Source organism: Antrostomus carolinensis, unplaced genomic scaffold (genome assembly GCF_000700745.2).
Source record: "Antrostomus carolinensis isolate BGI_N321 unplaced genomic scaffold, ASM70074v2 scaffold15634, whole genome shotgun sequence".
Classification (NCBI taxonomy): domain Eukaryota; kingdom Metazoa; phylum Chordata; class Aves; order Caprimulgiformes; family Caprimulgidae; genus Antrostomus; species Antrostomus carolinensis.
In genome coordinates, this window is record NW_010312916.1 from 1 (window position 1) to 12383 (window position 12383).

At 43.6% G+C, this 12383-nt stretch overlaps 1 protein-coding gene across 1 annotated transcript; it reads left to right on the top strand.

Annotated features, from left to right (window-relative positions):
* Nucleotides 1–5144: 5144 nt before the first annotated feature.
* DIPK1C (divergent protein kinase domain 1C) lies at nt 5145–11113 on the top strand (the record flags this gene model as incomplete). The annotated part of the gene is made up of 4 exons (XM_010167174.1): nt 5145–5252; nt 5345–6022; nt 9807–9971; nt 10689–11113. Coding segments are annotated over 4 exons (1167 nt in total), but the record flags the coding sequence as incomplete, so codon positions are not given.
* Nucleotides 11114–12383: the final 1270 nt, after the last annotated feature.

The window sequence follows — 12383 nt, forward strand, 5'->3', positions numbered from 1 at the left end:
CCGGGGCCGTGTGCGGTTGCGCTTCCCCAGGGCTTTGGAAAGGGCAGCTCGGCGTCCCGCACGCTGCGGAGCGGGACGAATCCTCCCTCCGGGTTTTGTTTTCTTTAACCGAAAATGTGTTTGCACCAAAGTTGCCTTTCAGAAATGCCATGCAGCTTGTAACACCACCTTTACGTCTGGAGGGGGGCTGGCATATAAGGTGTAGTTACTCAAAATTCAAGAAAGGATTTGCAAATATTCATTAAAATCTCCCTTAAAAAACAAACCAACAAACAAACAGATTTAGAATTGTGTAGGAAACACTTCAAGAAGAGGAGCAACGTGGGTTAGTGCTTTGAGTTTAATTTTCTTTCTTAGTTAAAGTATTTGTAGTGCCAATGGCTAGGTGGAAAGGGAGGAATCCTTATGGAAATTAGATAGTCTGTTACTGCAGCAAGCAAAAACTAATAGAGATTTCCCCTAAATTCTGTATAATAAAGGAAGAGATACTAGAAGCAGCAGTCCTGACAGCATGTTTTTAGTGGTAGTGAGATCCAGTTTCTTTACCCCAGCAGTCAGCTTGAAGTACAGCTGAGCTCGGCATGTCAGCTGAAGGAATGAATCTTGACCGCTCCTCACTCAGCTGGGAAAAGCACAGAGGTGTGGAGCTGCAAGGAGCCACCGAGCTCAGGGAGGTCCCGGCCATGCCACCAAACTCGCCAGCAAAGAGATGGACAGAGACTTGTTACTGTTCTTCAGTTTGGAGCGCGTTAGGCATGACTTCAAAAGCCCAGGCAGGGATGAGATTTCAGGCACAAGCTTGGAAAGTTTTCTCTGTCACTGTGTGACAGTTCAGTTTCAGACCATCCTTCCAGAGGAAGAGTGTCTGAGGTTGCTGTGCTCATCGATTTCCATAGGTGAGTCCTCATCTGTTTCCGAAGGCGAGTGTTCAATAGTATCCTTAAGGTTTGTAAACAACAGTTTTGCAGAATGACATTAGAAGGGGATCATCCTTCCAGTGGAATGATTAGAAGAACAGCTCGTCTTCACCAGCCCTGAAATAAGTCTATACATCTGAGCATGGCATGAGTTTCACAGTTACAGAACGTGCAGCTGATCTGCGAAACAAATCATCTGATAGCGTGAGTCTCACGCCTTTTATTAAGCAAAATTCGACTTTTACCAGTCATCTGTCATATTTTCAGTAGAAGATGAGAAGATGATCTATTTTAAGCAAGCGGGTGAAAATTGCATGGGTGTATACTCTTGTAAGTGGTATTTCCAAGGATTTATTTCCTTCTTCTGAGTAAATGTACATCAGTGCAGATGTGTACTGCACTGGGAAGGCTGAAGTAGCACAGGGCATTTTGCAGAGACCAACTTTAACTCTTCAAAAGATCACTTACTCTTTCCTAACAGTGGTCTCACCTTCATTTGCACTGAACACACTAAATCATAGTGATCAATTTCTGTTTTCTCTGGAGCAAATAATTAATTTTCATGCCTTCCAAATCTTTATCAGTATTCCAAACCTTTATCAGTACTTGATAACCAGGCAGGACTCAGTCTCAGGCCTGATCTACGCACAAAGTGATGGTGGTACAGTAAATTATTTAAATTTATATAAATTCTAAGTAGACTTTACATTAATTTAAACTTTTACATTAATTTAAATCCAGCTTTTTAAACTTGTCTTGATAAGTTACTAAGGCTATTAAAAATTATGTAGCCGATTTTAAACAGAACCAGATAAATTAGTCCAAACCATGCTTGTATTTGCATTTTTGTGTAGCAGAGCTGCTTTTCTGTAAGTCTTTTGGCTTAGTATCACTTTTATATTTTAGTTTAAAAAATCTGGCACTTAGTTGCCTTCAAAGGGCGCTCATTAGGCAGATTTAAAACTGCCTCATCGACAGATCTCAAAATGCAGTCATTAAGACACGGATGGCAGTGTGGAGGACCATTTCTTAAAGGTTTCTTTGGAGAATCGATTCTTTTTATCAGCAGTCGTTGTGATGATATAAAATCTTGTATGGTAAAGTTTGCAGTTAGTGCAGAGGTTCCTGGGTTGGTAAATAATAAAGACACCATATTTTCATTGCAGAGTAATCCGAATCACCTGGTTAAACGTTTTCAGTCCACCAAAATGTATTTTAACTAATACAGTGGAGAGCAACAGAATACAAGCTATGCCAAAAGAATGGAAGACTGTCTTGTAAAACTCTATGACTTTGGAAAGGACATAAGGGTCAAATAACTGCTTCAACATAAACTACCAGTGCAGTCTGTGCCTAAAAGGCTGATACAATCTCTGAATAATGCCTCTAAATAGGAGAATTAGGGTAGGGCTATTAACTGTCTTTGCAGCACTGGGCAGCAACGTTCAGTTCTGCTGTCTGTGCTTCTGAGGTTGTTGGAGGGAAAAATGGAGAGACGAAACAGGGAGGGAATAAAACCACAAAAATCATCTAGGGGCTGAAAAAATAGATTATAGTGGGAGGGCTAGGGAGCTAAGCTTACTTAGTGTGTCATGCTTATGGCAAAACATAAAACACTGAAAGCTGAAATAATGAGGGGTCAGGAGTAGTGAGGACTTGAAGGTGCAGTCAGTCTTTGCTGATTGTTATAAATTATAATGAACAGGAAACTGAGGAGGTTTTTTAAGCCGTTGAGGGACTCACAACTCACTACATTCTGTGAGTAGAGAGAGACACCTTTAAAATTGTTCAGACTTCTTGATTGCTTATCTAAGGAAGTGTTTTTGAAATGCTTGGTTGCATTGGTGACCAGCAGAAAATGTTACTTCTGAAAGGCAGATCTGTTTTTCATCACTGGGAGACCAGGAACTCCTTGGTCAAGTCCTGTTTCACAGATGCTCATTTGCAAAACACTGCACAAGTTCTGTGTAAGAAGGATCAAATTCAGAGACTACTTGTCAAATACAGGGTTAATAATCAAGGATTTATGAGTTCAACTGGAACAGCAGACAAGTCCTAAACAGCAGCCAGGTTCAAAAATTACTCATCTCCTATGTCTGGGAAATGTAAGTGAGACTATTTTTTCCACAACTATTTTTTCTCATTAATGCCATTAAGAATGACAGGATGGCAACACAAGAAAATGAGCTGCAGGGTCACATGCTTGACTACAAGTCTTCTGGGCATGTGTTCTTCTAGATGCAAGAGGTCCATGCATATGGACCCTGAAGAGTTAACTTGATGGACCGCAGTAAAGTTGTCCACAGGGGCAAGTGTTTATCCATGTGGACTCAATTACAGGACTAAGTTCTGTATTCTCTTACTGTAGCAGAAGAAGAGATAGGTTGTGGTCTTCTCAATAGGAGAGCAACAATTTTAAATGTGATTATACTTACATTCCAAAGAAAACCCCCAAAATTCCTTCTGTTTGTAATCTTCTTTATAAAATTGCTTAGAGTTCCAGATGGCAAGAACTGCTAAAATACTTCTGTTGAGAAAATTACATTTCCTACTTAAAAAGGGAAAATGAATTTGTATTACATTCATAGGAGTGGATTTTCAAAAGCAAGAGCATTGATCTGTGTGCTCTGAAGCTGTGGACTGCCCAGTGAGTCTGCTTTACCATCCTGATGTGGGTGTGGATGCAGATGTGTGCATTTCACACATGTACAGCACTCTGGACTCAGGGTCAGGACGTTGATGCTAGAATCTGCCTACCTGTCTCTCCTTGCTGGTATTATTGAATGCTCTCATTTGGGCTGTGAGAACATCACAGTATAAATAAATTTTATGCCTGTCTGAATTGCCCTCAGTGAGCTATTTTACTCAATTTATCACCATTCCTGGATTTTGGACTTAATCCTCCAGCCGTTCCCCAGTCTGTTGTTTAAGGTTGGACTCTGAACATTGCCTGGCATCAGAACATATTCCTTTGGTGCACACCTCAGAGACTGTCCCAAGAAAATACATCACTTGAATTTTATGGTCATGTTTCTTGTGTATGTAACAGCAAGTTGCAAATGAGGTGGGGTCAGGCAGCCGTTGCAAGTGCTCCACATGCACGGGGAGCTGCCAACTTGTTTAAATGAAGGTTCAGATGCCAGAAAGCAATGAAGAAGGCTGACACTGTCAAGCCGCATCCCAGATGTTTGGCTTTCTACACCACCACATTCTATTCCTCTTTCACCAGAGACCTCTGATCATCCCTTCTACTGATTCACCCAAAGCAGTCCCTGCAGCTGCACTTCTGAATGCCCATAGGAATGTATCAACTGCATATATTTTTGGAAATGATGCTATGGAAATAATTACGGGTCGAAGGAAGAACTGGTGAGGGAATCCTTACAGTTCTTGTATGAATTTGCAGTGACCACTTAACTATCAAGCAGCAGTTCCCATGTTTCCATGGCCTGACTTTTTTCCAATTAAAAAAGTATTTAAGCAATTAATATTAAAGTGTCAGTTCTAATAAGTATAAATAAGACCTGGAAAAGTCATTTTGTCCTACAACATTTACATATTTTAAAATTCCAAAAATTTCTTGGTCCAAGAGGCATTGAGTGCAACCTCTCTTTCCTGGTAGTGCAGGAGGTTCTTACAGCTTCATTCAGGGCATATTGAGTACAAGTTTGAAACACACAGGGCTGTGGAAGGTCCCGGCAATCCAAGTGCCCATGGATTTTCCTGTAGTTTAAGTGGTGATGTCTCAGTTATGCTGTGCTGAACCTTCCAGTGTAATTCAAGACTTCTCTGGAAGGATCAGTGCAGCATAACTGAGACATCACCACTTAAACTACATGAAAATCATAAGGCTGTGCCTTAAAGTGTTACCACCCAGAAGAATCTCACATATTGCATCCACGTATGTTCAAAGCTTGTCTCACTGAATTCCTATGTGGCAAGAACTTAAGAGTGACAGGTCATCTAGTCCATTTCCTTGCCCCTCAAAAGCCTGGTCTTTACCGTCCCAAAAATCCTTGTTTTGAGGCAAGACTTCTCTTGGTACAAGGTCTCTAGAGACTTCTGAAAAACCATTGAATCACCCAATGGTTGTAGAAGGTGTGTGCTTGTGGTACCACGACTGCCGCAAGCCTCTCCAGCTTAGGACTGTTGCTGATTCTTTGCCTTTCTTCTAAGTGGTCTATGGGTGTATGGTCCTGCTGTGAATATTCTGCTCTTTTACTCCAGTGCCTCGACTACAGCAGTGGAGCCCTGACTGGTGACCTCTGTGAAGACTTATGTGTGGCACAGAAGCTGGTGTACAAACACTGCCTTTACTATGACAGAGGCAAGAAGGTCATCCAGGCTGACTGGAGAGGCTTTGCCTTTCTTCTAAGTGGTCTATGGGTGTATGGTCCTGCTGTGAATATTCTGCTCTTTTACTCCAGTGCCTTGACTACAGCAGTGGAGCCCTGACTGGTGACCTCTGTGAAGACTTATGTGTGGCACAGAAGCTGGTGTACAAACACTGCCTTTACTATGACAGAGGCAAGAAGGTCATCCAGGCTGACTGGAGAGGCCAGCCCATCATCCTGAAATCCAAAAAGGAAATCTTCTCCAGCTACCAGCATCTTGGTATGCTAGAGGAGGTGGAAGCACAGGATGTTCCTGAAACAGAGCTTCTGCTGATGGTGGCTTTGGAGGTCAAAAATGCCCTGGGGCTAGAACTGTCTAACAACACCATGGGACCACTGTGGACAAGGAAGAAGGGACCACATTGGAAAGCACAATTGGCCAGCATGTGGTCCTTGCTCCAGCAGGAAGAATATATCTACTTCAGTTTGCTGCAGGACTTCAGCAAACACGTGCTACGAATTATTGGCTCTTGTGGACACTTTTATGCTGTGGAGTATCTCACAGCTGGACATGCCTGGCACAAAACTCTTTTTCCCTTGGAAAACATGGTTGGTCCCTCCCTTGCTGGCCACAGGAGCAGGATGAGAGCCATCACTGACATTGCACTCAGCTTTCTGGACATGGTGCAGCATTTTGATAATGATTTCTCTCACCGACTTCACCTGTGTGACATCAAACCAGAAAACTTTGCTATCAGGCATGATCTCACGGTAAGTTGAGTCTTTGGGGTTGTGTTGCAGAAGTTTGAGGTCAAATTCTAATCTGAAAGTGGCTGTGTAAAAGTGGTGTTTCCCTCCTCGTACAGCTTTTGGCCAAGTTTTTGCAAAACCAATGCATGTACAAGTGTCAGGGAAGATTCTCTACTGCTTTTCCTCTTTGTAGCATGTGCAACCACATTTCAGAGCTCTAGATCCTGCTGCTTGTTTCAAGAACTGTTTGCTCAGTTCTGATTTGTTTCACCTCCTCAAAGGTACCAGCACTGGCAGGGTCCCTTGGATGTGGTGAGGGATGCCTCCTGAAGGCAAGGATATCTCAAAAGTTGTAAATGAAGCTGTAATTTGAGTCACAGCAACTATTTCTGGTAGTGCTGCTGAAAGGAAAATCTGGTTGAATTTGAAAGCTAAGGCTGAATTATCTGGCTTGACACAAGGAGAACTCCCCACATCCAATCATGTACATCTTTGTGCTTTAAGGTTCAGTTTATCTGGTCTGGAAATGATCCAAGGACAGCGATGTGAAGCTCCCTGGTGCTGTTACTCTTTGACTTTTCGTTGTACAGCTGTAACTCAGACCTGAGTAGCTATCCACGTTTTCTAAGTAGTGATGTAGCTCAGCACCACATTGCTGAGTGTATCTTGTGTTCATTCTTCTGGCAGAAATTCCACTGGTTTCATTGGGAATTCTGTGTACAGACTGGAGGCACTGTACAGTTAGTGTTTGAACCAGGCCCACGATTTGCAGCAATGTCAGTGGAGTTTCTGCACTCTGAGTGAACACAAAGCATTTTCAAGGACTTGAATGCTATATTCAGTACTCACTGAGTGTTAATATAACCCTCACATCTTAAGAGTACAAGGTGAACGTTGCCTAAACATATATCCATTAGGAGCAATTAGAGCACTTCCCCTTCACCCTTCCCTTCCCTCTCGTTGTTTATTCAGGTGCAATACAGCAGCTGAACAGGGAATGGGTGAGGAGCTACAGCAAGAAACTAAAACAAGCGTACCAGTATTTAGGCAAAGTGAGGTACGATGGGGATTCCTCAAGGCAGACTTTGCCCATCTTTTTGAGTTACACAGGTCTGTGACTGCGTGTGGCTGTGCACACACCAGAGCATCTGTTTTACAGCCTGCTTAGAGGAAGAGATATTTCATTCATGAAAAGAGAAAGAATATTGGATGTGTCTTCCCTTATGAGTCCTTTTGGTGAGCCTTGCTTCTCCAGGACCCTCCTGGGACTTCTGGGGTCCAAAGATGCAGTAGTCACCTTCTGGTATAGGAAAGTACTCTAGTTTGGTATTTTCTAGGAGAATGAATTAAAAAACAAAAAGTGAGCTGCTGCTCACTTATGGCTCTCCCAGTTGAGCATTACTTGCAGCTCATTGGCATCACCCCTTATCGCCCCACTGGGCTGGGAGACAGGAGATACACATAGTCAGAATGCTGTGAGACAGGGGACAGAGAGAGCTTCTGAGCAGTAAAGGTGGAGGGAGAGTGAGAAGCAGAAACTCCAGTTGGCTTTACCAGCCAGGTACAGAGCAAGGCATCCTCTTTTTTGTCTCTCATGTTTGTTTGAGGCAATTTTTTCACTTGCTTGTTTCTTGTGCTCCGTGTAGGATAATACTAACCACCCGTAATAGTGCCACTATTCCTCATCCCAGTAATGAGACTACTAATGCCCAAATAAATGTGCCTGGAGTGCAGTAGTTTTACTTTGAGGCTTATTTTCAAATGGTGGTGATAAGCCTCCAGCCCTCACTCCAGCCTTCATGTGCTGTTCCTGCAGCACACAGGGGAGAGATCACTGCCTGGTAGATCATCCAGAGGAATTTTAAGCTGCCATGGTGCTACATAATGGGCAGAGCTGGAAGGAGGTCTGGGTAAATACACAGTGCCCAAGGAGAGCTTCCTATTTTACCAGCACCTCAGAGCGAACTTGAAAGATTACAGCACCTTAAACATGACTTTAAATCAGGTCAGGAGCCAAGCTGGGTCCTTCCTGCATTTCCTTAGGTATCTTCATCATCAATTACAATCATAACAAACCCCATCAAAATGTAGCTGTTTCTAGGTAGAGTGTCACCCAAATCTGTTTTCCCAGGGTCTGGCTGGTTGCCCACACTTTTTTGTGACAGATGAACCTCAGTGAAAGCACTGAACCCTTTGACAGCCACACATTTGGGATCCAGGGGTGTTTTTCCTAGCAAAGCAATTGATCACATCGTCAAAGGTGCTCCGCGCTGGCAGAGACCCCACCTGGGAGCTGACACAGCGACCCTAGGACTGGGGAAACCCTGCACTGCTTTTACTGTCTCTTCTCCAAAGAGGTGAACAGCAAAACTGAAGGAGGTTTAAAGAAGTAAAGAAGAAGAAAAATGCGTCTGTCCAAATGTGTGAAATTCCTTAGGCTACGTCATCATTATCAAGCTCTCCAAGAAGCTTAAAAATACTTGAGTTTTCGGGGAAAAAAGGAGTAGAATAAAATGAAGATTAGGCTGTTCTTTCTTTTGCATGTGGAAGGTTTATTTGGCCTTCTACCAGACCAGACATCTTTAGTTCCTGGGGTTGATCCAACTGCTGCTCTAGCCACACAGTTCAGCTTCCCCTATTATTTGGAAGGTCAAATCTGAAAAATGAGACTATCATTTGAGCCCAAGTAACTCTGCTTTGCCCAGGTCCCAGACATTTCTCTCTGTAAAAATGCGTGTCAGACACTGCAAGGAGGCGTCTCTGACCCCGACCGTCAAGTGTTAAGTGCAGTTCTGAATGTAGGGTGATTGCTGCATCCATCGTGCTAAAGACAGGCTGCGTTCACTGTGGTCACCCACAGTTTGTCTCACGTCAAGCAGCTGCCATCCCATTACTGGCTTCCTTTCTTTCCCTGTTTATTGCTGTGATTTTTTTTAAGTGAAGTATTCATGGGTGGAGTGACACTGGCAGAAACAGACTACAGCGCTTTGGTCCCAGAGTGGTCTCAAACTGAGCACGGGCAGCAGCTCTGCGGGCATCTTGGTGCAGCGTATTCACTCCTGCAAGCCTTGTGTCAGCGTGAGGAAATTGATTGATCCCTTCAGTCCTTGTTTTTTCTGCTGAGACTAGCTGCTGGCTGGACTCTGTTATGGACCATATTTCTGGACAAGCAGAACAAGAATCATGCACAATAGATGAATCAAACCATAGCAAACAGGACTGGCCAAAGCCAGTCTTGACTTTCAACAGCCTCAGGGATCTCTTTCTACAGCTGAGCAGATTCAAACCCACTGAATGCAATGGCAGATTTGCAGGAGCTATACCAGGTGCAGGTATTTCTGGGCATCCCACTGCTTCTCTCCACGATGGTAAGTCAGGGTTTTAGTCTGAAAGGTGAATTGTGAAATGATACCATCTGACCTCTGGGTAATTTTGCACCATCATATAATTAAAAGGTTGAGTTGCAATCTGCATAAGGTACAACAAGAAGTAAATGAATCTTAAAGTTGGAGAGTCCTGGTTTAAGGTAGATGAATCCAGGTGACCCATGGGATGCATATTGTCCACAAATAATTTTCCCTTTCCTGGTGCTGTATGCATTGGTTGGTTTTATTTAAGAAGTGATATTCGTAAGACTAGTGCAGCTCAGTGAAGCAAAATAAAGTCCTTTCATTGTGATCCCAGTGCCCCACTGGCAGATGCTCTCAGCACAGCATTTCCGAAAGCAAGCAGCGCAGGAACGCTTGCTCAGCCCTGTCCCGCAGGCTGTGCCCTGCCAGATCTAATGGGTTGTTTTGATCCACAGGTTGTGGCCATCGATGTGGATATGGCCTTTTTTGAACCCAAAATGAGAGACATTCTTGAACAGAACTGCACGGGAGATGAAGACTGTAATTTCTTTGATTGCTTTTCAAAATGCAATCTGAAAATCAGAAAATGTGGAGCACAGAGAGCCAATAACAACTTGCAAGTGAGTAGACACAGCTGCTTTATGCATCCATTTCTTTTAAAATCACTTTGACTATAAAATGCATGGTATGTACTAGAACACTGCGAGATGAAGACAGGTTTTTAAATGTGGCCACATAGGTGCTCCCAGTTCCATTCAGAAATCCCATCTTGAAGCGCACAAACAGACCCTTACATTTGGTAGTGTTCATTTGCCACATTTTCATGAGCTGTTAGCCCAATGCCTCAGATAGGAGAGTGGGGGAAGTAGGAGCAGGGGATTACCGTTGCTCTCTCCAGTAATGGTAAGGTTGTGGCTGTCCATGTGTAAGTGGTGGGGAGGTTATGGCTGTGATTCTCCACTCTACAGCCATAGTATGTGGATGTAGAGGAGAGAGGAGTCCTGGCCCTGGGATGAGATGTCTTACAGCTCACCCAAACTGGGCTGCTGGGAGGCACTAGCGCAGCAGAGAGGCTGGTGGAACGTCCCTGTAGCTCGGTGGCCTTTTGCCTGCTTCTCCCACCCCCTCACCCTCACCACTTGCTGCACAGAAGTGCCAGAGCAGTCTGAGGAGAAAGAGAGCATAGCCTTTGTGGATGCTCCTTTTCTATACCTTCCTCTTTGAATGGCTGGAGGCATTTTGCATTCAGATGACATTTTGCTACAGTCCCAGAGAAGCAGCAGGGCATTAGTTGTAGCTCCTGAAAGACAACAATCTACTTTTTTCCCTTTCTTCAGGTGATTTGTGACAAAATATTCCGTCACTGGTTTTCCCCAAATCTCAGAGGACCATCAGTTTCCCTCCCGCTGCAGCTGCAGCTGCAGAAGGCTGTGCAGGAGTGTGCTGAGCCGGGGCATGTCGACACTGCCGGGCACCAGAGGACTCTGAAATCCCTCTCCGAGTTATACCACCTGCTTCAGGTCACTCAGCAAGAACTGCAAAGGGCAGAGTAGATACAAAAGGCAGAACTGCGAAGGACACATCCCAACCACTGCTAAGGGATGCTGTGTACGAGGCAGCCTGTGGTTTTTTTCTTTCTCTCTCTCTCTTCCATCCCTCCTGCCCATGGTATTGCATTTACAGCACAGAGATTGTTTTTCTCCTATGAAATTAAATTCATGGCTGCAGGTGCAGCACGTCTTGTTAATATCCTTTGAAGCGTGAAATTGGTTTATATTACCTGGATTCTGTTCTTGCCTATTTTCCTGAGGTAGCGCTAGCGCTCTCCATCAGCATTCAGGACATCATTTGCTTACCAAGAGCTGTAGTCACTGCTCAGACAGCAGTGACTGTCTGAGTGCAGCGCTCAGAGTGAGGATGCATTTGTGTTCAGATGATGCTTTGAAGACAACAAGTAGAAGTGCAGCAAAACTATTGTCAATAATTGAAATAGTGGGGGGTGAGGGGGTGCGGCTAAGTACATGCAGGGTATTTGTTTTCATTTCTCTGCAGAATGAGGGTTTTAAAAGTAGGGACAGAGTGTTCTGTGTGCAAAAAAACAACCTCAAATTGGGAAATGTATTGTCACATGAGCGAAGAGTTGCTTTTGGACAAAGCAGTCTTGTCTGATATCCCCAAATGCATTTTCTCTGGTGTGTTGCATTACCTGTGCCATAGCTAACTTTCTGGGAGAAATTATATGAAGGCACTTAGGACTTTTCTAGAGCAAAATAATTATATCCTTGTTGAGTTCCCATGTGGGTACTCATATTCTGCAGTGGAGAGGTGTGAATAATGCCACTGAATTTTCCCGTGTGAACAAGCCCTCAGGCACTTGAACATCGGAGCACTTGATAAGAAGCACTCCTTTGCTAGAGAGCAGTGTTAAAAGGAATGCCAACAATCTGTCCTCTGCACTGAACAGAACAATATCCAGATCCTGAGCTTTTAACACAGTATTTTTTTAACGAATAAAAGAAATTTTTTCATAAGAATTCATTATCTTGCAATCAGTTACATCAATAAAGACCCCTAGCTTAACTCAAAATCATTAACTTTGCCTGTCAAACATGCGTAGCTATGGCAGGGAGAATCTTAACATGTGGGTTCAGAAAACATTGCCTGTATTTAGGCCCAATACTGGGCAATATACCCAGGAGCTGGTTTTGGCATGAAGACATTAAAAACCCCACAAACAAAAATAAACCAACAGCCTGTGACAGCCCTCAGCTCAGAAGGTCTCTTCAATATTAAGACTGACAGTACTGGTTTGTGGATGTGAGACACATACCAACACCTAATTTTTTTAGTCTTTATAGCTCTCAGCTTTATGACAGCCCTGAAACCTGTGAGCACTAATTATACATCAACTTTCAATTTCTGGAGTGGTTCTTTAAAGTGATGTTAAAGACTACCTGTGATCAGAAAAGTGGGAGCTGCTTAGGAGACCTTGAAATTATCCAAAACTAGCTCAAAGTTTTGCACTAGTGCTA